At 37.8% G+C, this 27,100-nt stretch overlaps 1 protein-coding gene across 1 annotated transcript in view; it reads left to right on the top strand.

Annotated features, from left to right (window-relative positions):
* ELOVL7 (ELOVL fatty acid elongase 7) overlaps positions 1 to 24,145 on the top strand; it is a 31,688-nt gene extending 7,543 nt beyond the window's left edge. Inside the window, exons 2-8 of the mRNA XM_066338552.1 lie at positions 12,108 to 12,196; positions 14,151 to 14,341; positions 16,596 to 16,676; positions 17,198 to 17,254; positions 18,972 to 19,077; positions 21,838 to 21,974; positions 23,250 to 24,145. Coding sequence (XP_066194649.1) covers positions 12,133 to 12,196; positions 14,151 to 14,341; positions 16,596 to 16,676; positions 17,198 to 17,254; positions 18,972 to 19,077; positions 21,838 to 21,974; positions 23,250 to 23,453 — 840 coding nt within the window. The 5' untranslated portion in view covers positions 12,108 to 12,132 and the 3' untranslated portion in view covers positions 23,454 to 24,145. The remainder of the gene's footprint in view (positions 1 to 12,107; positions 12,197 to 14,150; positions 14,342 to 16,595; positions 16,677 to 17,197; positions 17,255 to 18,971; positions 19,078 to 21,837; positions 21,975 to 23,249) is intronic.
* The last annotated feature ends 2,955 nt before the right edge of the window (positions 24,146 to 27,100 follow it).

Raw genomic sequence — 27,100 nt, 5'->3', positions numbered from 1 at the left:
TCTCTTGTTTTTTTTTAAGCTATTTATATTTGGCAATCTTTCAGGATCGAAAGAGGAGAAAAAAAGTGCAGTCGCCTTGGCCTGACATAGCTGGTTCATCCTACATGCTGTCTGGATGAATTGTTGTATTTTAAGCTGCAGATATGCCTTCTGGTCCTGGGGGTCTCCAAATGCTTGGAAAGATGGTAAAAAGTACATTTTATTGTGGTAGTGGAAAATACTGATAGAAGATGAAAAATCCTTACTACATACCTGTGATTAAACCTGTACATGGATGTGTTGTTTGATTCTGCTTTGTGAAATTACTGTTTGGTGTTCTTGCCTGATTTAAAAAAGCTCTGCTGTTACAAACTCACTGCCTGCATAGTGCTGCTTCTTGTGCTGTTCTTGAGTTTCCAGAAAGTGCAAAATAATGAACAGTTTTAGAAATCTCTCTTAGCAAAAGAACTAAAGTCTAGATAACTAGATCTGGGACAGAAGTATGCCTTCACAGCTGTGTATTGTCATTAATGTATCTTTGCCCATAATATCAACCTCTGTTTTTCATTTTGTTGTGCAAACTCCGGCATATTAATTTCTCAGGCTTTGAATGAAAAATTGATGCATTTTTAAAGCTGGATTTTTATAACAAGATCTGGTTTAGAAAATCTTGTTAGATACTTTTGCTGATCAAGCCAGTTAGTGTTTTTAGGTGATGGCTAGTTTTGCTTTTGTGCAAGCTGTTGAGGTTAGGCTGTCTTCTGAATACTGTCCATGCAACATTGTGTTGCCCACACAACCTTTTTCTTTAGTCTCCATAGGCCTTTGACTGTTCTGGGTCACTGTGTCTGGATGTTTCCTCACTCTGATGCTCATAGGCAACCATCAATATTCCTATTCCATACTATTTGTTGAGTTCTGACCTCCTAGTCTGTTGCAAGAGCCCTTTGAAAGTCCAGCACTGCCATAGTCCTTAGAAGAGTATCTGCATAGCAAGTGGAAAAGAGTCTTTTTGGAACTGGTGCCAGCACTGTATGAAAGCAAAGGTGCTCCCATTCTTGTGTTCACCCCATGTGCCCAAGCTGTCAAACTGGATCTGCCTCCAACGGGTGAGTCACTCAAAAGGAAAAGGTACTGGGGAAAGTAATCAGGCAAGTAGTGTAAGCAACATGCAAGATGGCTTGGGTGGTACCCAAATTTGAACAGAATCTAATGGGGGTTTATAATGTACTAATTTCCATGCATTCATCTTTGGATTAAACATATAAGCACCATGCAAGTGGCTTTGACTTCAGGATGAGCCTGTGGGATCGTTTCTTCCAGTTATCCCTAAACTTCAGATGCCTCTTTGCTGCCCAATTCCATGCTCCACCCCTTTCATTCCTCCATTGAGTATGGAGTGTAATAGCGACATCTGGGTTTTCCATTTCAGAAACTATATTTCACTTTTCCCCTTCCACAGTGATTTTGGGATTTTGGTCAGGTGTAAGTGTCAGCTAATTCCTTTTTTTTTTTTTTTTTTTTTTTTTTTTTTTTTTAATGGAGATCTTATTTAGGATGCAGAAATAAAAAATGGAGTGCCAGGAGAAATTGGCTTTGCTGCTCTATTTAGTTGTTCTTACTGAGAGGCCTGAGTCTCCAAACAATGGTAAAACGTGCCTTCCTGGGTTGCCTGATGCTAATACTCATGAGTGTGTTTCATAGTGATTAACCAAACCTTTCATCATGCCGAAGAATGTTAATCTAAACAACAACAACTGAAGTTCTGTATACCTCCCTGCATATCCCTCAGTGATTTGAAGCTTCCAGCTGCAGCTGTATAAATTACCAGCTCTGGACTGGATTTAGGATGTGGCAGTGTTGTAGTTGCTTCCTGGAGTGCTCCAAAAATTACACGTGCGCAGACTGGACTTGGGAGCAGCAGCTTTTTTGGTGATACTGTCAGCATGCTTTATTGGGCAGGAGCGTTCTGAGGCTTTAGTTTAAAAAGCACTTAGTGCATTTCCTTTAAAGTTGCTTTTGTCACCCCGAAGTTCTGCTGTCACCCGTCACTGTGCCACTGCTATCTCTGTCACACTTCCCAAAGTTCACGTTGCACTGTGCGGGTCACTGCCAAAGGTGCCAGCACAGCTGGTTCCTGCTCTCTTGGAAGAACTTCCCAGGGAGGGTGCAGTTGCTGATGTTTACAATGCTCAGCAGCATGTCCACTCTGCTGCATGGTAGCTTAAAAAGAGGGGGGAGGGAAGGGAGGGTGTCAGTTCTAGGTCAGCTGCCTTTAAAATTTATGCCTGCCTACTGCAATGCAAGCAAAATGGGATCAGAAGGAATGCATTATTTTGCTGCCTAGGATATCGGCCCAGGACCCAGAGGGTGGGTAGGTTGAGCAAGTGCAAGGCAGTGGGAAACAATGGTAAAGCAAATTAGCTCACGTCAGCATGGGAGAGTGGTGTGGGAGCAGTTCAACTATTGTAAATTGCTGCGTTAGAGGATGAACAAAATAGTATGTTGCAACTCTGCACCAGTGTTATCAGTGTTACTACTTACTAATATTCTGGACCCAGCAAGGTTAGAGCTGGTGCAATAAAAATTCCATAAAATGGCATTGATTTTGCAATGTTGTTTTGCCATGGCAACTACAGTGACAAGAACTGAGTGTATGCTGTACACAAGATGTAACTGTGGAAAAACACCTCTTCATTTAATAATTACAAATATTTTTCACTTTACTTGCTTACCTCTTCTTTCTTACTTTAAGAACACAATATTCACTGTATTTACATTTTTTCCTTCTCCTCTTCCTGTAAAACTCCTTTCTGATGTATTTTTGTGTTACAAAGACAGTCCCATCTACCTGTCTTTTGTCTATTGCAGGTGAAAATTATGGTCTAGTTTTTTCCCCCTATTGCTGAATAGCAACATTGCCATTGATTACTTGGTTATGGCATGTCTTTGGAAATAAAAAGGTTTGTCTGCTTTTTTTTTTTCCATTGGCATTTGCTAGGGTAGCAAGATGCTACCTGTGTAACAAGTCATGTTTCCTTTTATTTTAAGGAGTCTTCTCTGGAAGCTGAACTCCAGCTCTGCTTTTCTGTTTCTGTTTAGCTTCCATGGAGTGACCCCCACTGAGACTATTTAATGACAAATTATGCTGTTGTTCTACTAAGGGGTGGGTAAACACAAACCAAGTCCTTGGTAGCAAACTGCTTGTATTGTGATTAATTCAGTGTATGAGAGCCTTATATTCAGTTAACTCATATGCATTAACTCCTAACTGTAAATTAGGATAGACTTTATGGTAGAGCCAACTCAGTGACTCAGCTTGCTGCTAAAGGAAGGGGACAGTCTCAGACATTAGACGTCTTTGATCCAGTTCATTCAAAGTATTTGGTTGGCACTTGCACTCCCTCTCTTTAGATCTTACCTAAAAACTGAGTATTAAAAATGTACTTCCTAGGCAGCTTTAAAAAGTCTGTGTTATATTTTGCAGTGCAGGTGAATAGCAGTCCTTACCGCTCTAGTTCAGAGCTCTATATTCTGTTTTGCTTGGTTACTAATGATGTGTATACACTTTAGAAACACCGCAGCTGTAAATAATTCTTACATATCCTTATCAGAACTGTCTCTACCATAGCCGTTTGTAGAGGAAAACCAAACAGAATGGGTAAAAGCTGTGTCTTACCAAGATGTTGGCTTGTGGATGAACAAGCAAGGAGCACAGGGAGGTATGAGTTAGCATGACTGTGCAGCACGGCTGAAAATACTAGATTGTTTTATTGCTCTCTAGCCCTTAGTTCCTGTTTTGTGAAAGTCTGTTTAAAATAACTAAAGCTTAGTTGATCTGGTCTTTAAAGAGTATCTAAAATGCTGCTTTTCTAGTTGCACAATGAAGTAAGGAGGTAAAAGGAGAACCTAAATGCTTTGGGGAAGGAGGATATTAATATTAACCTGGGTCAGATATGGCCTAGTTACTAAATCAATGCATTACCAAAGGCCTTTGATAAGGGTAATGATATACCATTGTCTAATGGAAGTGAGGTTGCATTAACAACCTTATTTTGACTTCTAAGTGAAAGTTGTCACGCTGTGTGTGCCACAGGAGTCACTGTGTACCCAGGTCTAGGTGACATTGTGAGCTGGTGTCACTGAGCTGGAATCAAGCTCAAAGGAGACAAGTGTAAGTTGTTTACTGGGGCACCAAGGGGAAGAACTTCTGTTCTAAGCTGTGTCAGGAGCTGCAGCAGAGTAGTTAGGTGAGACTAGTTGGCTGAAGGATGGCTGACATTTAAACGCTCAGTAAAGAGCTTTTGTTAAAGGCAGGTGAGCACTGAAAACAAGTTAAAACCTTAGGAACTTTTCCCCTGCTAATGTTTTTGGTTTTCTCTGGTACATTGGAAATATGGGAAGAGAAATTTGGTGAAGATCCACTGATGTCCGTGGTGCTCAAGTCCTAAGTGAAACTGAGAACATTTTCAGAGATGTGCCCAGAGTCTTATATTTAAAGTGATAACTGGATTCAGGCTTGTAAAGAAACTTCCTTCCAGGCTATGGTTGCAAGAACTGTTTAGACTTGATAAGTCCTTCTATGTGATGTAGGAGATTAGTCCCTAGGATCATTCCATATGCATCCCTGCAACCTCAGGTGATATATTTAAGATATTTAAGATACTGATGATGACAGGTCTTTTCCTGCCTTACTGTAGCACAAGGTAATTTTTGGAGCTTCACATCTCATCTTGTAGAGTGTCCCTGGTGGACAGAGTGATGACTTTTTGAGGTGGAGCATGTGAAGTTCTTGACTGGGGGTCTTTTACAGGATTGTCTGTGAGTAGGCAGGACTGGAGGATGATGTGGCCTCTCTACATGACTTCACTATCAGCTTAAAGGCATCTATGACAGGGCGGTTATTCCCACTTTTCTCCCTTCCTGTGGCATTTCAGTTTGTGAGTTTTAATGTTTCCTTTGCACAAACCAGTTCAGCCTTTCAAGTCGGAGTTGACTGAGAAATATTTTTTTTCTGTCTCAAAGCCTAAGCTTTCATTTGGATTGGTGAATTGCTGTGGCTTATCCTGCAGCTGCCTGGAGCAGACCTGCTGGCAGTGATGCTGTGGGACTGGACTGCACAGGGCACCTTCCTCATTCAGACACTGCTGACTGGTTCAGTGTGTGTGATCCAGGAGGGTGCCCCTGTAATTCTGGCTGGGAGCTGGGTAAAATCAGGGCTGTACTCCTGAAATTGTTCACATAAGAAGGGGATTTTCCATGCCTGTTGTTACTGTTCAGCTTTGCTGTGAGGTCTTCAGTATCTGTTATTTTAACAATTCATAGAGAGGCGTGGAAGCAAATACAAACTGGTCTTTATTTTACACAGCAGTAGAATGGGAAATCCATTAGACAGAAAACCAGTGTGAAGTGTGGTTGAAATGAAACCTCTTTTCACTAGTTCTGCTAGGGTAACTTCAGTCACATAGGTAAATAGCAGATTTGATGCTAGTTTAAAAAGAAAAGGATTAAATAAAAGTGCGATGCAAAAAGTTCAGTAAGGGCGACTACACAAAGATAAGCATTAGATACCTTACTGAATGATTCAAATGAGGACTTTTGTAAGTAGATATTCTAATAAAGTTTCTGTAATCTGTTTTTAGGATGTCCATTGTTGTCTAGCAAAGGCAGTTTATAAGCAATATTAACAAAAAGGAAAAAGCCATCTAAATTTTAAGCAGAATGTAGTAAACCTGCGTTGTGAGATTAATCTCTTGAAAACTGGTCTGAATGTTGAGAGAAGGCATAAAAATGGAAAAAGTGACAGAAACTTCTCTCAGCAAAATCCATAACAACAGGTGACACCCAGGTAAAGTTTAAAACTTTGTTGCAGAATATGGGTGAGTAATCCGTGTAATATAATAGGCAGTTTGTAGTTGCTTGCCATGTGACATAAGGGAGTAATGTAGTTAAAACAACTGCAATTATGTAACACACAGCCTTGGGAAATAGGAAGGGCAGAGCTGGTATTTCCCAGGTAAATCTTAAGATACCATCTGTGAAACGTCCTAATTTAATTACCTTCTGAACTTCAAGAGCAGATTTAACAACAGTATACAAAGTGATTCTGAAACATGAAAGTTTCATAATTGTGCCTGAATATATAAGCTGGTATTACAGCCATTTCTTAAGCTATAATTTTGAAATCAGACCTGCATGGGTCAATGCTTTCTGTAGGCTCTCCCCCGCTTCCAGTGGGGTCTGCAAGGGTGGGTGATCCTTCAGTCATCACTGTATGGGCTGTAGGGTGTGTATGGGCTAGGTGTGATACTCCAGAAGCTTTGCTTTTGGGACCTATTCTGGGTGCAAATCAGACCACTGAAATCTGCACTGAGTTGTCATAATCTTCAGGCATTTTCTGAGGGATCACTGTAAAAGTATCTTGTCTCTCTTTATAATAATAATAAACTGGTTTTCTCGAATGTAAATTTTTAATGTTAAGTGTTTTAAGTTCACACTGAATTGAAAATTGGTTTTTAGAGTGACAGAACTTACATTAGAGTGTTTAATTCTTTTTTTGTTTTATTGAGTTTTTGGGGTTTTTTTTGGTGAAGTTCTTTTGTGTATTTATTTTGTTCAGTAGCCATTAACATAAAACAATTGTTTTAAAAATAACATTTAAAAGTTAATCTTGATACCTGTTTTATTATTTAAAAACTATGTAAGGGGAATAAATGAACATAAAGAATGGCAAATATCTTTCATGTGGGTTAAGCAAAAGAATGTGAAAAACTTCTTGTTCTCATTTAAAAATTAGGAATATTTGCGGCATACCAGTAATTCCCATTACAAAAGTCACTAATAAGTTTGTGAGCTAAGTGAACTTGAGTACTTCCAACAGCTTGTTTCCTTACCACTCCTCATCGTCAGACATTCTCATATGGTTTGCTGTAGTATTTGTGGCATTTTTGTTGGTGTAAACAGTCTTATCTGTCCTTGCCTTTCCAGTAAAGGTAATGGTCCAGCTTGGAACTTGTTCTGCCAAGCTGTGTGCCTTAGCTCAGCTGCATTAGTGGGCTCTTCCAGCTGTCTGCTGAGCTGCAGGCAAACAGAGCACAGCAGATTACTTTGCTCTTTACCACAAACCTTTTCCTCCTTAGCCTCACTTTCATCTCCTTTTTTATGGCGGTGGAGGCACATTTGTTTAAAGAAATCTTCAGAAATTATGCTTCTACACTAACTTGAACTTAGGTGCACAGTACTATTTCCATTGACAAAAAGAAAAGTAGTGCCTGTTTCTTTTGAAGAACTGATTATCTTGCATACATTTGTGAGGTGATTTTGATTCTTGTTTTCCAATTGCATATGTTTGAGAGAACTGCCTCTTGTTTAGAACTTTTCAAGCTGGGCTACTTATATGACTACATTTTTCAATTGTTTGCAATATATCGTTTAAAATAATCCAATTTTGAAAATGAGTCTGCTAGTGTTACCTAATTTTGAGAGAGTTTGCTACAAACTGGACAACCTATTGTGCATTTTAAAGGCATTTTTAAATTTTGGTATGAGCAGAAAGGGGAAGATTGGAAATAAAAGTGCTGGTGTACTGATTCTGTAAGTACATTAGCAGGTAGGTAAACCAAATGTATGTTTTCCTGACTGAACTATGGCTATACAAATGCATAATGGGCAGATGAGTTTATAGTATGAAGAACTAAAACTGTATTTAACAAATGGCCTTCTCTGGCCCCAAGTCTTTGACCCTTCAGGTGAACTCTTTCCAGTCTCACATTTGGAAGATAATTTCTGTAGCTTACAAAACTGCCAAACATTTTTGAAGATTGCATTATGGTCAAAGCATTATGACTTTACTTCTTAACAACACAGTTGTATTGTAAAAAAAAGTCTTTAAAAATGGTTTGGGTTTTTTTGATGAAGCACAAGCTAGTTGCTTATCTTGTGTGTAGGCATGTGATTTCCTTTTTTTTTTCACTCTTCTATTAAAAAAAGCAGGCTTTGATCATACTATTTTCCAGTGTGTATGAACGTGTGTGAATAAGTGTAAAAAGGTAAGAAAAAATACTTTCCATGCTGCCATTAACTCTCTTTTTGTAGGTGGTTAACAAAAAAATTATCCTGACTACCTAACATTAATGTAAACTATTGTTCACAGAAGTGGATATATGAAGGAAAACTGGGTAGCTAGGTAAGAAAATAGGTAGAATTGTAAAGCACATTGAAAGTAAAATAGTAATGTCATATATAAAAGTTGGTTTTAAATAAATCTTTTTAATGTAGGAAAGTTCTGAACAGCACTATCTTTCTTGCAGGCATTATTTCTTAAAGTAACTGGAGTTAACTTACTGTATTTTGCTTACCTTTAGATTCAGATTAATTGATCAGTCGCTATTGTGTGGTGAGTCTGGGGCTACTTCTTGTGTAAATCCTTCTCTCAAGTTACTAAACTCCAAAAGCTTTCAGAAGAAGTTTGGTAACTGTAGTGGAGTTGTATCTTGCTTGATTATGAACAGAAACAAAATCCTGAATGCTGAGAGCCTCTGCTGTCTAAACGTTTGAGGACTGTTTTAAAGGAGGAGGAGCTGTGAATGCTGAGGTTAGGAGAGGTGGGACAAATCCATCAACATAGTATGGCAAGAGCCAGTCTTACTGTTTTCATCATCTGCCTTTCTGCTACAACTAGAAGAAATCTATTGGAAATAGTCTGATTGCAGATAAAGTCTTGCATCTGGCTCCAATGCCTGGCAGGTGTAAGAGCTGCTATTTAATGCTGACAGCATGTTTGTCTGACTTCTGATGCAAAAATTAAAAGTGAAGTTGAGAAGCCAAGTGAGTAAATGTAAAGAATTGTCTACCTGTGAGTTCGCAGTTGTTGAGTGACAACTGTAGGAAGGTGTAACAATTAGCCCCCTAAACCCATTGCGGTAGGTTAACCCTGTCTGGGTCCCAGATGCCCACCAAAGCCTCTCTCTCGCTCCCCTTCACAGCTGGACAGGGGAGAGAAAATACAACCAAGGGTTCATGGGTTAAAATAAGAATTGGGGAAGATCACTCACCACTTACCATCACTGGCAAAACAGACTTGAATTAAAGGTAACAATTGAATTTCTTGCTAACTCAATCAGAGCATGATAGTAAGAAGTAAAATGAAAACTTAAAACACCTTCTCTCTGCCCTCCTCTCATTCCCAGCTTTGCCTCCTCCCTCCAGAGCACTGGGGAGATGGGGAATGGCAGTTCTGGTCAGTTCATCGCATTGTTTCTGCTGCTGTCCAGGGAGTCTTTTCCCTGCTCCTGTGTGGGGTCTCCCCCATAGGAGACAGTTCTCCATGAACTTCTCCAGTGTGAGTCCATCCCATAAGCAACAGTTCTGCATGAGCTGCTGCAATGTGGGTCACTCTTCCATGGGGTGCATCCTTCAGGCACAGTCTGCTCCAGTGTTGCTCCAGTTCTCTTTCCATGGGTTCACAACCTCATCTCAGGCATCCACCTGCTCTGGCCTGTGTCTCCTCCAGGGGCTGCAGGAGGATCTCTGCATCCCCAGGGATCTCCATGGGCTGCAGGGCACAGCTGCCTCACCATGTCTGCACCAGGGGCTGCAGGGGAACCGCAGCTCCGGTGTCTGGAACATCTCCTGTCGCTTTCTTTTGCACTGACCTTGGTGTCTGCAGGTCTATTCCTTCCACATTTCACTCTGCTTTTTTCTGGTGGCAGTTAAAACTGCACAAACGTTAGGTGTTTTTTCTTCTTACATCTGTTGTCACACAGGCATTGCCACCATTTCTAATTGGCCCAGCCTTGGCCAGTGGCACATCCATCTCTGGAGCCACCATCTCTGGCTCGGCTGCACACTGAGGAAGCTTCTCACAGCCTCTCACAGTGTAGTCCTCACACTACCAAAGCTTGGCTATGCAAACCAAATACATGGCTGTTAAATGGCAATTGATTTAGTGCCAGAATCTACACTGAATTTTCTGGATTTTTAAGAGCATGTTTTGAAGCAGATTTCTTGTTTAACTTTAGTCTTGGTCAGCACATCGAGCTAGCCATTCTGAGTTCCTGTAATGCAAGGGTGGGAATACTGACTGGCAGTGAAATCAGTAAGCTACTTTTCTTACCAAAGAACCAGTTAAATATAATATGATTGTTTGTACTGAATGAATATATTTGTTGAAAAATTGAGAAATACTCTGCACAAGGTTTCTGTGGGCTTGGCTAGAATTGTTATAACCACTGCATGAAGTATTTTCAATTTGCCATGCCATTTCTCTTGACAAACTGTTCTCATGTGTCTGAAAGAATACTGGATTAACAGGATAATTTATTGTAATCTATCTAACAGTTTAATACAATAGTTATTTATAAAGTAAACATTTTTAATGATTCCTCCCCAGCATCAGTTATGGCTGAATTGCTTGGCTGTCACAGTTGAGCACTCTGAAGTACCTGTGTTCAGGACAGGGTAGGATTTACATGTGTTTGGTATATCCATAGTTGGCTTATGGAGCAAGGTGACAATAGTATTTATGATTTGCCTCTAACCATAAAATCCTTTCTCTCATGTGATTGCTAGTGTCAAACGCAAGAGTGCTCCTCATTAGTAAAGAAGTTTCCATTAGTAAAGAAAGAAGATGTCCCCTATTTCTTGTTTTGTCAGCACCTTTTATCAGCTTAGAGCACTGAAGCAAATATTGTAATATGAATACAGGATGCATGAAAATGGTCAACATGAAGGCAGTGACATTGAGTTGGGAAATGCTGATGCTGGAGAGTGATTTCTAGAAATGTAAACTTAAGGAGACTTGCAGACGGAATAGTTTCCAAATGTGAAATTGGTGGTGGTTTCAGATATTCAGAGACACAGGACAGAAGTGCAACCAGGAAGACAAATGGGCAGCAAAATGAGAATGGAGATGAGGTAGATCAGATGAATTCTAATGGAGGCAAGCTTGTCTGTGTTGCATCTTGCAATGAAGGTTTAGTGTAATGGCTAAAAATTCCTGCAAAATGGTTGTGAACAGGATGTACTTGTAGAAGTAGAAATAAGGGTGAAATTGTTTTTCTGGACTGTGAAGGTGAAGATAAATGAAAAGATGATAGTGGGGAAATCTGAGGAGAGAGATGTATTACCATTATGAGGGAAGAACTGGCTCTCTCAACTGGCAGCTGATACAGCCTGGAGGAGATGCAGAAGGGCTGCCGGAGGAATGGTTATCAAGGTGTGCTGCAGCCTGAAATAATAAATAAATAGTACAAATAAAGGTGAACACAGTATGAAGATTGCACAGGGGTATTGAGAGAATTCATATGGTAAAGTGAGACACTCAATGAGTAGGGAGAAACACTGTCAAATGTGCTGGAATTTTTCAAAGGTATTTTCTAGGGGGGATGGAGCAAGGGAAGGGCTGATGTGTGCTTAATTGTGGAGAAAAAAATCAGTATTCATATAAGCATACTTCTCTGAAAAGTTTTACATAAGTAGGAGGTACTGCATGCAAAGTGTATGTGCTGGATAATTTTTGTGGGTTAATGGTATTGCCATTGGTACTATGACATTCCATGATTCTGGTGTGGAAACAGTTGATTCATCAGAGTGGGATTTGCATACTAATTAAAACATGGCTAATTATTGTATTTAAAAGGAGTTTCCTGACACGTTGGTACCTTTTCTCCTTCCCACATACTTTAGGAATACTTTTTATTTAGAATTTTTTTTTTCAATGATAAGTGTTGCAAAGCTAGACTTCATCATATATCAGTAGCTTGAACTTTAGGTGGAGATGGTGATAAAAATAATTTAAGCATCTGCTGTTCATTCATATTTACCTCTTAACTGTAATGGTTAACCACAGCACAGTTTCTTGAGATAACACTTTATGGCACGGAAGCACCTGGTTTGTATGTACAGATTGCAAAATCATATTGTTGTGCATAACAGCTCTGCTATAAATTAGACCCAAGGATAGTGGGATGTGGCCAGCTAGTGCTTCCTGATCTGTATTTCGCATATGGTGCTCTGTTAGCCTTTTCTCTTTTTTAACACTTTGTTTCCTGAAACTCTTTCCCAAAAAAACTTATTAATCTTTCTTTATTGACAAAAATCTGTATTTCTTTTTGGTTTGTTTTCTGCAGGCAGCATCATAAAAATCAAGTGAAAATGGCCTTTAGCAATCTGACATCAAAGGCTATACTACTGTATGATGAATGGATTAAAGATGCTGGTGAGTCATTTAAATCTAAAACTTACTAACTCCCAATAATTTTGAATAGCAATGTGCAGCTATGCTAGGTGTGCTGTTTATCAACTTAGAAGTAGCTTTGTCATCCTGTGAATATTTGTAAGACTTGCCAGGCTACCAATTAACACGGCAGTCTAGCTTCTGCATTTTAGAATAGGAAGTAAACAAAACTCAGGTAGTTTATATCCATAAACTCAGTGTAAATAAGGTGCAGGCAGTGATTCTCCTGTCAGTGTCTCTGGCTGCCTGAATATATAGTTTGAGTTTTTCCTGTGGTGCTGAATGTATAGTTTTTACTCTTTTTCATTACCAAACAATTGCATTTTATCAGTTAATTAATGCAGGCATATGGTGTTACTGCATTTTGCTTTTGCAAAAGGGAAAAAAAAAAACCCAAAATCCAAGCCGGGATAAGTTTCAGTATTTGAAATTAATCCTCAGAGTAATTAATTCCATCACAGTGGTACTTTGAAAATGGATATTAGTCTCTTGTTGCAGTTAGTAAGGGATATTGATCACACTTTACTTTTATATTTCCACTCTTGTTATTCTGTATGCTTACCAAAACCTGATACAGAAGACCTCAATTTTGGGGTTAAGACCCATCAGTCTTAGAGTTTCTCACTGTGGTAGACAGATAGTGACAGGGATCAGCTAATTCCTGGAAAAAAACTGAGAAGTGGTTAAGGTTTGATAGATAAGATTATTGATTTATCTTTTTTATTATAGCTGAGCACCACTTTTCTTGTTCTATTGAAGCACAGCCTGAAAGTGAGTGGGGAGTTTAATCAGTATGGCTCATGTGGTGAAGTGGATTGAGATGGAGTGAGCCTTTCTGCTGCAGTATCCTTGACTCCAGAACCTGAGCTGTCTCCATACCCAACTGTGCTTGTATTTGGCATATTGTATCATAGTGTTGGTGGTGGAACATGGTTTTCTCAGCATTCAGGCTGGGAAGAACAGCAGGAAAGGTTTGGTAGGAGCAGGGCAAGGGTGGATACAACAAAAACAGTCAGTTGTGAAGAAATGGTGGTTCTCTTGCAGTGCACATGAGCAGATTCCTCATGCTGTGGGTCACAGTCCTCCTTGGTCTGTGGGCAGTAGCACTGGAACATTACAAGCTGTGAGCAGCATTGTAATGTGCTCTCCTCCTCAATTTGTTTTCACACTTCCAGTGGCTGTTAACCACATGAGAGGGTCTCATGGGTGAAAGGTTGCTTGACTGCTGTGGGTTGAAAATTCGCTGACTTGAAACATTTGGCTCTGAATTAAACACTTGATGAAAATAACCGTAGTATAATTTTACCCTTAGAGTACAGCAGCAAACCATGAAAGCAACAGTTTACTAAGTCAGTAGTTAAGTTTGGGATCATTCTGAACCAAATCTTCCAAAAGTCAGAATAAAAAATTAAAGAAAATAAAAATTACATGAGGTTTGTATCAGTTCAACTGCTTATGGAGAAATGTAATCTGGGACTCTGTGATGAACCACAGAAGGGTGCAGTGGAATCATGGTGATGCTCAGATGAAATACCTGCCAGCCTCATCTGCAGGGAGAGGGAGTGGGCTGTGCTTAGGAGGAGGTGCCTCCGCAGTACAGCTCTCTGGCATAGCTGTGGGGTACCTTGCAACATTTGCTTGTTGTATTATAACTTTCTTGTTGTATGAAAGTGTGTGATTTTTTTTTTGTGCTGTAAAGACAGAAAATCATGTCACTCTTTGTCTCCTTTTCATTATATGTGAAGAAAGAGGCACTGAATCCTACATGGGTTAAACCATGTAATCTAATCAGTATGGATTTGAGGTGAATGGACTCTGAAACATGATTGGTGACAGAAAAACTTAGACCATCATGAATTAAAGACTTTTCTGTAGCTGTTTTAGTAAGTACTGTAGACATCTGATTTCTTTTTTTTTCTTCCCTCATGCCCTCTAGATCCAAGACTGGAAGGCTGGCCACTCATGTCTTCACCTTTTCCAACAACTTTTATCATTGGAACCTACGTTTATTTTGTCACCTCCTTGGGACCCAAACTCATGGAAAATAAAAAGCCTTTTGAACTCAGGCAGATCATGACGTTTTACAATTTTAGTGTGGTAGCCCTCTCTTTATATATGACTTACGAAGTAAGTACTATGTTTTTAATGTACTTATATATTTCATGTCTTTAACAACTAACTTTTAATAAATTTATATATTAATTAATATAATTCCCACACTGCAATTATCAAAAAATATTGTCATGGCAGTAATTATATTCCTCCAAGCTGTATGCTAAACTTGTAATTCTTGGAAAAAGAGAATAAATCATACCCAGAAAGAGAGAACATGAAACGTTTTGTGTCATTATACATAATCTAAAAAGTTTAAAGTTTTTATCTTTTAAAGGCATTGTACTGTGACAGGTAAAGCAGAACAATATGCTTTTCTTAGTATTTTGTAATTGTTTCTGTCCTAGCAGGTGATAATGTAACAACCTGTCCTTAAGGGGAAGGAACAACTGATGTTTCAAACACTGTATAGAGTATGTCTACTATGAAATAATCTTCAGTTAGATCTGCCTTTTAAATAACCGAAACATTGATAGGGGTTAACAAAATCTAATTCAAGGCATTTTTCCTTTAAACGAACAAACAAAACCCATCTAAACAAAAAACCTCCAACCTCTGCCCCCTGCTTTCCCCACGAAGCCCAGATTATGAGTATCTTTAACACTGATTTTCCTCACAACCCCAAAATAGCTTTTTTTTTTTCAAAAGCAATGTTGAGATTTTGCTGCTGTTGGGCTTTACTTGTTTGTTGGGATTTGGTGGGCTTTAGTGGGGTTTTTTGAAGTGTTGCTGTTCGTTGGTGGCGTTGGGAGAATGACAGCCTTACATGTTTGCTTGGTGAAGCATCAGTGTGCTAGTACTGACCCTGTGCATGACTGTCAGGCTATGTGGTGATTTCAGGTTTGGCAACCTAGTAATAAAAAGTTGTCAGACCATTGTGCCAAACTGGCAGGATGTGTTCCTGTTAGCTTAATTTGCATGAATCTTATCATGAGTTACAGTGAATCTGACATTTCTTCTAACCTCTCTAAAACCACTTGCAGCAGCAGTTACTTTGTGTCATGACTGTTGTGTGGAAAGTGGTGGACAAGCTGAATGCTTTTTTATTTAGATTTTTTTAAAAAAAATTGACGAATTTAATTTTGGAATTTGGTTCCAAGTTTGGTTTTATTTATAAAGCTCAGAAACAAACAAACTAAATACCACCAAAAACCCCACAAAGAAACAATAAAATAAATAAATTTAACCTCTATTAGTATCTGACACTATTCTGGCAAGGTATTCAGTAAGTCTGCTGTCAAGACTTCCATGTTACAATTTCATGAGTGCATGGACAGAGTGTAACCAACTGAATTTTTGCTGTGTTGTCTGGTGGTCAGCAAGAAGCTGATTGTTTCCCTTTTTGGAACTAAGTAATTTGATGGTATTTTAGTACTGTGCTGTTGTGCTGGTGTTTAAAAAAAAGGGGGTTTTTTTTAAGCAATCAGTTCTTTCAGGAAGTTAAAAGGATGAAAGTCTGCTTCAGTTAGGACAGGTGAAGCTCTTACCATGCATGAGTGGATGGTGATAATGAGAAGCATCATAAAGTTTTAAAATACAGATGTTATTTTGTATTCTGGCAGTAGAATAAGCCAAGTATAATACAAATATTGTTGCTCTTGCCTAAAATTTAATATATTTCAAGAGAAATGATGCTATATTTGGCACTTACAGTCTTTTGGTCATGTGTGTGCTCTCAGTTGTAGCTTCTTGTCACTCATATGAGTGGAAAACTAATTAAACCAGAAGTTTAACTAATGAAATTTAACTAAGCAGAATTTTAGAAACTATGATATTAAATGTATATCATGCATATTGATTTGTTCATTGTCTTTAATGATAATTAGCAATGGCTTTCTGTTGTACTGATTTTGTTAGAGTATTAAGATGCTGTGTTGTATTCATTTTTGTATTAAGATAGCTGTGATAGCAATGTTCAGAATAATTATATTTGATTTTGTGGTCTGACTTACACAGTAAGTTTTTTTTTAACACTGGTTTTGAGATGCATCTCTTTCTTCTCTTCAGTTACTAATGCTGAAATAATGGGTGTAGGAAGAAAATTCTTGTCTATGGGTGTGGTCCTGGAATTAGAAATTCATTAATCTGCAACAGCAAAGGATTTTTGTGGTAGCTATCCCACACACAGGTAGATGATTGACAAAGTTGCTGATTTAAGGTGTTTTTAATATTGTTTTTCCCCTCCTGCTTAGTGATTGCAAAAGTAATCTAAAATTAATGAATTTTTCAAAAGATGTAACGTTAATCTTTGCCCTTTTCTTTCCACCAGTTTCTTATGTCAGGCTGGGCCACAGGATACTCTTTCCGGTGTGATATTGTTGACTACTCGAGGTCACCAACAGCTCTAAGAGTAAGTTGCCAAAGACAAAGGCAAATTGTTATCATAGAACAATAGAATGGCTTGGGTTGGAAGTGACCTTGAAGGTGATCTAGTTCCAATGTCCTTGATATGAGGAAGGACACCTTCCACTTGACCAGGTTGTTCAAAGTACTATGTTATACATTTACTTTATTTTTAGAAATGCTTTTTGAACAGTCTGTTTTTTGAATGCACTGTTATAGAGTGGAATGCACGAAATGGAAATGCCCCTCTTGCATAATGTAGAGCATGTGAGGGACGGGTTGGTTGGTTGGGAGAAAGAAAGAGGCAAGGAATTCATTGGCTTGCTTTTGTTGGTTTTAAAATTCCTTTAAGTTTAAAAATGGTTTTGTGTTTTTAAAGAAAAAACAATCAAACTATACATTTAAATATTTCTGTCAGTCTTGGAACATCACTTGACTCAGTACTTTCCTTTACATAGATACTTATTTGTCCAGCCTAGTTTTGTTTATGACTTTTATGGTTTGACAGTTTGATTTTTACTCTTGCAGATGGTGCGAACTTGTTGGCTTTACTTCTTTTCCAAGTTCATTGAATTATTAGACACTGTAAGTATTTGTAGCCTAATAAAAGAAGTGGTTCTGTTTCTTTTCCACAGCAGAAGAACTGGTGCTGCTCAGGGCTGAGGATATAAGTTGCTTTTTATTTAGTCCTCCAATCTTCAATTATTAGAATACTATCACAATGTTTACCCCTATCATCTCTTTGTATCTTATTGTCTTTTTACACTGCTCTTCCTTCATTATCAGGAAAAATGTTAATGAGGGAACACACCTTTAAATATTTAGGAAGTCTAGATAACTTGTCTATTTAACAGCTGAGTACATTAATCTGTTATGGTAGGACAATGCTTGTCTCAACACCGCAGATAAAAAACAGTTGATCATGCTGAATATATTTTTCACATCATCTTCAGATTTTATCTCTTCCATTCATATCATCAGCAGCTCTGAATGCAGGACAAAGTTGCCATACCTACTTACTCTCAATTCCTGAGATTGTCTTGAGTGCTGTGACTATAGAGATGCTTGAGGTCAGGCTGGCACTCTAAACGATTTAAACAAAGTCTGAGCAGCAGTGAATTGCAGCAGAATGCAGTCCTCGTTCACCACCAGCAGCCATCTTCACAAGACTGGCACCAGATGGGACTGACTGACATATTTCCAAATCAGCTTCTGAGTGTTGGAATTAGCTGCAGTTCTATTTGCCCTGTTGTTTGGGGCATAATAGTGGTGGTTCAGGAGCTGACTCATGAGCAGTGAGGATGTTCAACATCCTCTGAGCAAAGCTGGCTATCAGGCTTTTCATCTGCAAATGTTCATGATTCAACACTGGAAGATCTTACTGAGTAAACCAAATGGAATGGTAATGGAAGTGTCAGGAATGCTAAAACTGGAAAATCCTGAAAAGTATATTTCTATATTTGCCTTTATTCTCCACAGGATATAGTGCTCCTTTTTAATTAGTCCTGGGCCTGATTTTTTTCTTTTTTTTTAATTTGTTTTGTTTGAGTAGAGACAATTAAGTACCTGTTTCTTGTCAGCTTTTTTATTTTAGTGCAAAAGTAATTTCTTAGCTGTATTTGTATCTGCTGATTCCAAATGTTTTCTCTGGCACACCAGACTTCTTTTCTTCTGTGTTTATTTGCTTACCATCTGATACTACCCTTTCCATGACCCAACTTCTCCTTGCAGTTTTTTTGCTGTCTTCCCTCAACATTTCCCTTGATGCCTGTTCTTTAGAAGGGGGCCTTCTCAATATCAATCGAGAATATCTACATATATTCTGTAGCATTTTAATGTTTTCCATTGGTAGCTAAGTCAGAGTTCATAGTAAAGTGCTATTTCTCTAACACAGTATTTCCTACTGTTATTCTTTCAGTTAACTTTCTCAAATGGCCTTTCATTAATAGTTTAGGGGACTTAAAATCTGATGTTTGTAGAGACTTCTCAATCCAAGCAAGTCCATCTTCCATGTTTTTTTGAACATGTAGGTGATGGCTAAACTTTTGACATTTGGTTTCAAAGCTTGCCTTGGCTTTTGAGATTTCACAGGTGAATTTTCCTTATTGATTTTAGTTTTTTTGAAAACTAGTTTGCATAGTCAGACACACACTCAGCTTTCCTTCTTCTGTCAACACTGTAACTGTGAAGAACTCTTAAATGTATAGTAGTGAGCAGCCAGCACTGATGTGTACATTTTTCTTTAAATATGTTGGGATTGATTACCTTCTGTAACATTCTGTTCATTAAAAATCTGTTTCAGATATTTTTTGTGCTGCGTAAGAAAAACAACCAAGTTACATTCCTGCATGTCTTTCATCATTCCATCATGCCATGGACCTGGTGGTTTGGAGTCAAATTTGCTGCAGGTATGGAGAGAGAGAGAGAGAGTGGAGTTTAAGGCGAACATACCTTCTGGTAGTGAAAGTTACCTATGGTAGGAAAAAAAAAAAAGAAATAGAATTAAACATCTTGGAAACATCAGTGTTTTTAAATTTAGACTTCTGCAATATTTTATGGAACAACTGAGATAACCATAATTATTTAAATGGGTAGGGATTACTCATTTTTCCTATTTGACAGCATTTTATTCATGTTGATTTCTTATGGGAGGAAGAGGTGCAGAGAAGAGGGTGGGGTACAAGCAAAAAACAGTATTAGAGGAAACAGTGAAGTTATTCAAAAATCCTAAGTGCTAGAGGAGATAGCAATGTTAGAACTGAGGTGGGGGGAGGACTGTTTTCAATTTTTCCTTTTTTTTTTTCCTGTTTAAGAAATTATTCAGTCTTTTTTGCAGGTACTTTTACTGACTTTAGGTAGCATGTGTGTGATTTATTTACACCTGATACTTCAGCTGTCACAAAACTAAAGAAATATTTTTCTGGACCTTCTTTATTAAAGAAACATATTTGAATTTAAATTCTTTTACCACTATCAGCTTGCCTTCACTTTCTCCTTTCCTGCTTGGTGTGTATTTGCATCCATTTTCCTATGCCACATTATCAGTGTGCATCACTAATAAATACAACTTACCATGAGAATAGTCTGAAAAGCACAGAGTGGGGAAATGCACAGTCATTTATTAATCCATTTCTGGGACAGCTTAATCTTTTTTAGGAGTTTCTACTGAGAAAGAGTGGGGTTTCATACTTTTTTACCTGGAAACATGTTTTGTGTTTTTTCTTTTTTTTTTTTTTTTTGTCACAAAATTGGTGATGAATTGATGAAGCAGTTATTCCATTGCTCTTCAGTCTGATCTGTTAGTGTCTGTTTGGTCCATAAAGCACTCCAGAAAATTTGTAGATCTTGTGAACATTTCCAGTGTGCAGCTTTTCATGTGTATAAATGGATATACTTTTGTTGTATTTGTTGATTTTCTGTTACTAGGAAAGTGGTGGATTGATTATGTATTTTTCAGATCTTGCTGAGTGACTGGTATTAAGTTAATATTAAAACTGAATAGTTTTCTTTTACACACCCCAGTGTGTTTATAGGTCTGCAAAGGGAAACCTGCAGCAAATAGCAGTCCCTCCTCTTCAACCTTGAAAATTTTCCACTTATAGGTGATTAACTTTCTACTTTTTATCTGGATGTTGGATCAGTATACCAGCTACAGGCTTCTGATTTTGCATCAGATTCAAATTTCCCATGTGACAATTTGACAAATACTTTCAGCAAAATGTGCAAGAATTGTTTTATCCTCTGCTACTAATAGTCCCTCATATTTATGCAGAGCTGTGTTTATTCAAAAAACTGTATTGCTTATCTTTACACTTAGCTTTCCAAATACTGTTGTTTGAGTTTAATTTTTTTCCAAGAATTTCAGTCCTGCTGATGTTTACCTTGTATTCAGTTTCATCAGTGCCTGTCCTTCTAAACAGCAGATCTGTCAAGTTTTCAACCTGTTTGTAAAAAAACTAACAGTTTTGGATGGAGATGCTGTTTTTTACCTAATGTGATATAAATAGAGAATTATAAAATGATGCTTACTATAATATTGCTTTTTGGAGCATATTTTTGTACTGTTGTGTAGGTTCCTTTTTTCTCTGCTTTCGCTATTTATTTTTTCTTTTGAATGTTCATGGCACAGGCCAAAAAAAGTATGTGTATTTGAACTGTAAGAACATTCAAATTATTTTTGAAAATACAAATAGCTAAGTTTCAAAGAAAGTTTGCAATCACAGCTGGAGGAGATATGTCTTCTCAAGCTGGAAGGTTAGTGTGAGCTACTAAAAACACAAAATGTGTTTTATTTTTAATTGGAATGATTCTAAATGGGAAAATGGCACTCTTTTTCTCACTAAACGTCTCCTTTTATGTAATCTTGTTTTATTTTTGATGATCATTGTTTTCATGTCCATGTTTCTTTTAAAAATACTTTGCTGTCTGCTGCTTCTTGGATCACTTTTACTTCTAATTTCTTGTGTTCATTAAAATAAAGCTACTTTGAACAGGATCATGTAGCTCCACGGTTAATCCAATGGAAAAGGAAATGTTTCCTTACTTGTTCTTTTAAATGCCCATGTGTTATCAGTTTCAGCCATAAATTTATCCCAACATGAGCCAAACTTAAGTTTACCTTTCACTGTAAGTATGTTTTGAGTTTGACAATGGATTTGTGAGACCCTTGTTCATGATTACATAAAATTACTGTCTGAAACTGTATGTCATTCCCTGGGAATCTGGAAAATCTGTATTGAGAAGAGACTTGTTATTTATCCTCTACAACTTTTTGAAGTTCATCATGATGTCTAGAAGGGAGGCAAAAACCAGGAGGAATGCTTTCTACTAAGTTTTCTGTGTCTCTATCAAGTATGTGTTTTAATAAAAAATAATTTAAAAAAATGAACCCAAAGAACAAAAATTCCACTAAAATGTTTTTACAAGTAATTGAATCAGATGGGGTTTACTGCTTTTTTGGGAATGCTTAGGTAAACCTTTCCTGAGACAAGAAACTGATACGACTTGTCAGAACAGGTATCAACCCAATTCAGGTAAAATACCTTGAGGGTTAGTCAAATCTAGGTTTTGTGGTGCATGTTTTTTTCATACCCTGGCTCAAAACAGTCTGCTAGGACCCCAGTGGCTTTTTAAATATAATACTATTACTACCTTTTGTTTTTCTGCAGGTGGTTTAGGAACATTTCATGCTTTGCTGAACTGTATTGTGCATGTTGTCATGTACACTTACTATGGAATCTGTTCTTTGGGACCAGCCTATCATAAATATTTGTGGTGGAAAAAGTACATGACCACTATACAACTTGTGAGTAACTGTCCTTGACATATGCACCTCTCAAAAATCTGATTGTAGCTAACACAGATTTAATGCAATAAACTTGTCCTTTTAGTTATGCCCATGTGTGGAGCTTACAGTTGGTGTAAGATTTACTGATGTTACTAATGTTTTAATTGAGGATAACAAAAGGTGTGAGCTCTCCACAGTAATATACTTAAATCTGCTAACTTCAGCATTCCCCATAATGACAGATTTAGTCAAATAAGCTTTTCAGTTATGCAGTACTTAGTAAATATGTTTACAAGACTCACTGCTTATATGAAAATTATCAAAATACAAATTTACACCAAGAAAATACAATTAATGTACAGAATACACATGTAACTAGTAACTATATGTAACATAGTAAGAAAAGGGAAGAAGTGTTTCTTTAGAACTTGATGTTCTTTCACAGAAAATGTTTATGTTTAGAAAATTTACCTCTCTCCAACCCAGAGCATTAAAAGCCACTCTTGCAGTAATTATGTTAAGTGTTTGAGCTTTAGGTCACTTTGAAAAGATTGCTCTTCTGAGTGCTTTTTCATGCCCACCTCATTTAATAGATGGATTTTCAAAATTCAGTTTCTGGCTTAGAATTGGCTTAGAATGAGCAAGGATGCTGATGGAGGAGGTAAAGGAGTCCCTGTCTGCTTGCACCAGGGCTGGTTTTAGTGGAATGGTTCATGTAACCATGTGCAACTCCAAACAATGTAGCCTGAATATTTATAACTTGGTCTTTTGGACCTGGAGGCACTACCAGTGAACTATTAACTTGGATTTGTGTGGAGTATCTTTTTGTCACATGCTAGTGATGCAGGGAAGGTGGAAATTCTTGTTCCCTAACTTTTTAATGGTTGCTTGCTTTTGTTGTTTTTTGGGGTTTTTTCCTGGCTAATTTTTCGAAAGGAGCCTCTCATTTGTCAATGGAAAAACACTGTCTGCCTACTTCCTTTTTATCAGAACTAATCAGGGTAGAACCCTATTTTCCTACTATGAGTTTCTTAGTTTGTCCTAGAACTTCTCTTCCTTTATTATGTAAACCTGTTTTTCAGTGGAGTAATATTTCGGGGAAATGGGCTATAAAGATGCATCTGTGTCATGTTAGGAACTTGGATTGTTGTCCGTGTTGTTCCTTGCTTTCCTCCCACTCCACCCCTATTATCTGTTTTTCAGCAAACAAGCTATGCTGAAATTTTTTAAACTTCTGTAGTAAGATTGTAATTAATTTTAAAAGTACTTATTTTCTTCACCTTTTTCCTCCAGGTCCAGTTTATTATGATTACAGTCCATATAGGACAAATCTACATTATGGATGATTGTCCGTACCAGTATCCCATTTTCATGTTTATTATTTGGCTTTATGGCTCTATGTTTTTAGTCCTGTTTCTCCACTTCTGGTACCACGCGTACACAAAGGGACAAAGACTGCCAAAAATGGCAAGAAATGGCATCAGCAAAGATCAGTGAAACAAATTATTGTCTCTGAAACCAAACAAGTGTATATGTCAAAGGGGAAACCTGCACTACTTGACAATCAAGATGTTTAGGTGCGCACACTACACGGTGTATATTTTGTATGTTTTCTTCCAAAACAGAATTTGTATTTTTACCGTAAGTTATTTGGGATTCAGAACATGGGACTGGGGAAGAACTGTGGATGTCTGATTTAAAAAAAAAAAAAAAGGTAGATGACCTCTATCTAGAAAATGCACAAAAATAAAGATAATTGGAAAGAAAAACTAAAATGTGTATGACAAGTACTGAGTACTTTGAACAGACTTTGAGGGGATAAAAATTACTTCATTTTAAATGTTGTAAGTTGCTAAGACTGTCAGCTTCCTTTTATTATAAGAATGATTCTTCAGTAAGTACTGTTTATAGAATCTAAGGCATATTAATATAGTTAATGCATAAAACTTGTTACATCTGTTTATAAACTATATTACTTTAAATAAAAGATTGTATGTTAATCTGTCAAAACATAGCGTTTCATTTGAAGATCACAGATTTTTGAATATATTGTCTTTTACTAGGAGAACTGAATTCATTTCATGTTGTACTCAGTTGAACATTATCGTAAATGTTGGAAAGCTACTAATATGGGGATTATCTGAATTGTCTTGTAGCATAGTGATCAAAACATCTTACTGATTTGTTCACTGTAGTAGCCAAGTTATACTTATTATTCAGTGTGTCTATGGAAATACTTTATATTGGTAGCCTGTGCTGTTTGTGAAGTGGGGCTAGAAGGATTATGGAATCTTTTAATTCAATAGCCAAAATCTTAGAACTCAAATAAAATGTAAAAAAAAAAAAAAAAGATTTATTGATTTAAGCTTAAATGTCACCTATCATGATTGTACTGTGCTTTCTTCCATTTCCATTGTCTATTGAAATACATGTCTAGAAAGAGTTTGTGTCATCTTGGTTTTTTTTATTATTATGGCTTGTTTTTATCAGCTCAAGGTTAAAGTTAATCCAGTTATCTTCTGTAGAACCAGGCAAAAAATATGTGACATTCTTTGAGCTTCTGAAAGCGTGGCAGGCAGCTGTGACTGGGCATGGCTCCATTCTGTGTAGAATTACCCAGTAAGTTGTTTTCCAAGGTTAGGCAGATTTTTCGGGTCAAATTTGTGTAGAAATCAAAGGAACTTGCTATTTGTAATTTGCATTTCTACTGCATGAGTTTATTAAAGAATTAGTGCATTCAACAGACCTGGAAATGAGGAATTAAATGTATTTAGATTAATGCTACCATTAAAGGTACTGTTTTCTACAACACCAAAAAAAAGAAACTTGTAATATTTGCTTTTTACTTGAGCTGATCTGTGGGATTTTCAAATACTCAAAAGTTTGAGGCAGATTTAATAACCTCCTTGTTGCACAATTCCAAGAGAGTAAGCTTTGTTACCTGAACACTTTTATTTTACTGGCATTTATGGTGCATTGTAAATGCTAAAGGAATGTAAACTTTAGGTTGGACATGAGTTGCAGATGTTTTCTTTTGAGATTATGCCACTTTTTTAAAGCAAATAAAAAACAAATTGTATTTTATCTATTCACTATTTAATCCCTATAGCTGGCAGCTCTCAGGACATCTTGACAGTAGATCTCAAAAGTATTAGGATGATTTGAGATTTAAATTGCAACCCCTGAATTTTAGATGTTTGATCCTAAAATTATCAGCATTCAGTTCCCAGCTCCCTGGCAGTACATGTGGAGAGGTGCTTTACCACAAGATCCTAAATTAAACAGCTGCCATGCTGATCAGGGACCACACCTCTTTTTGGTGGGAAATGCAGTCCATCACTGACTCAAAGTTCCAAGTCCAGTCAGCTCTGGCCTGTAGGTCTGCCCCTGGCTTCCAGTGTTAGGGGCGCTTTCTTTAAGGACAGAGACCTATTGCTGTTTTTTCAAGTAGCATTAAAGGATTTACCAGTTTTATCTTTTTTAAAAGTGTTTATTACATAAGTACTGATGAAGGAAGTAGGACAGTTTCATTCTTTTCAGCCTTCTTGAGCCTGTACATTCAACTGTGTTTGGGAAATGTGGGCCTAATGAGGAAAAGGCTGCAATAGCTGGTAAAACTGGATAATAGCACTCTCTGCTTCTTGTGCAAGGAAGCAGGCATTACTCTGTAGCCTTGCAGATGATTTCTGTGCTGGTAGGGGAAGTCCTAGTTCTGCTCTCTGATTTTGCAATCATACCTCCTTCCTTGCCCTGTAAATATGGATGGAGGAATGCATCCTGCAGCTGGGTGTGGAGGGACAGGTCCTTGTTTGTTGGTTTGGGAGCTACATCTGTAACTGATTTTTCAAACTCCCTTGGGCTTAAATAGTAGCTGAGACTATGCACAGTCAAAACTAAGGAGTGCTGCATGTTGGCAGGTGCTGAACAGAAAGGAGCCAGGAAAACTTCCAACTCCAGCACGCTGTACACTAGCCAAAGGCTTCCAGAGTCAGTTGCTTGAGATTAAGAACTAATAAGCCGGAGCAGAAACTGGAGATGCTAATCATTCTGTGGGCTGTCAGCAAGTGCCGTGTCACATTCCTGCTGCATAATATCTTGCACAGTGGTTTAGTCTTCTGTGAGTTATAAAGCATTTGGAGAAAGAGAATGCAGAGTTTCACAGTCATTTGCATGGATGCAGCCTAAGAGGATGCATATATTGTAACTGTGCCAATGATATCAGCTCAAAACAAATTCTGCCTTCCTACACACAATGTAAGAATCACACATTCTTTATCTGAACCTAAAAACTGTGCATCTCACATACTTAAGTGTATATTTTCAAGTTAGGCTAGAAACAGTCAGCTAAGTCACCGATGTTACAGTGAATATTGACTGACAGTGAGGGGAATGGGACTAAAATTTTGTTTTCCTTAGACGTGGTGGGGAAGAAACAGCCACTGGTGTTAATAGCCACTCCTCTCCTGTGAGAGTCCTAAAAATGGACAGAGATAGCGCATCTCTAGTAGGTATTACAGGAGTTTCAGTTGTATCCCTGCCTGTGCAGGATAGGTGACCTGGTATCAAAATCTCCTACCTAAAAATGGAGGTTCCTATTTCCAAATCACCCTTTCTTTAAAACGCTCAGAAAAAGCTAATATGCAACAACTCAATGAGTTCTGTGGCACCAGCATCATCCCCTGTCTTCTGTATGAATAATATCAAATGTAATTGTAAGTAATTATCATCCCACACACTGCCTGAATTCAAAATGAAATTCCTAAAAAAAAAAAAAAATTGGAAACAATTTAAAAACATTTAAAAGTGAGGGTTTGGGAGGGTTTTTTTAGTTTGACTTTTTTGTCTTGTTTGTTTAATTAATGCCAAGGTTCTCTTCCCTTTATCAGGGGAGCAGTTCCCTGGCCAAAGTTTTTCTGACATGTTTGAACCTGCAGCCACACACAGAACTGCCAAATGGGCCAGGCTGCAGGGGAGTACAGCATGTTCACCTGGCCCACAGTACCTAATCAAGCAGGGCCATCCCAGAGCACATGGCACAGGATTGAGCCCAGATCGTTCTGGAATATCTCCATGAGGGAGGCTCCGGGACCCCGCCTCTGGGAAATCTGTTCCACTACACTGATTCCAGAACCCAAACGGCAAAG

The sequence above is a fragment of the Sylvia atricapilla genome, chromosome Z (genome assembly GCF_009819655.1).
Source record: "Sylvia atricapilla isolate bSylAtr1 chromosome Z, bSylAtr1.pri, whole genome shotgun sequence".
NCBI classification, from domain to species: domain Eukaryota; kingdom Metazoa; phylum Chordata; class Aves; order Passeriformes; family Sylviidae; genus Sylvia; species Sylvia atricapilla.
This window is presented reverse-complemented; position numbering and strand designations above follow the sequence as displayed.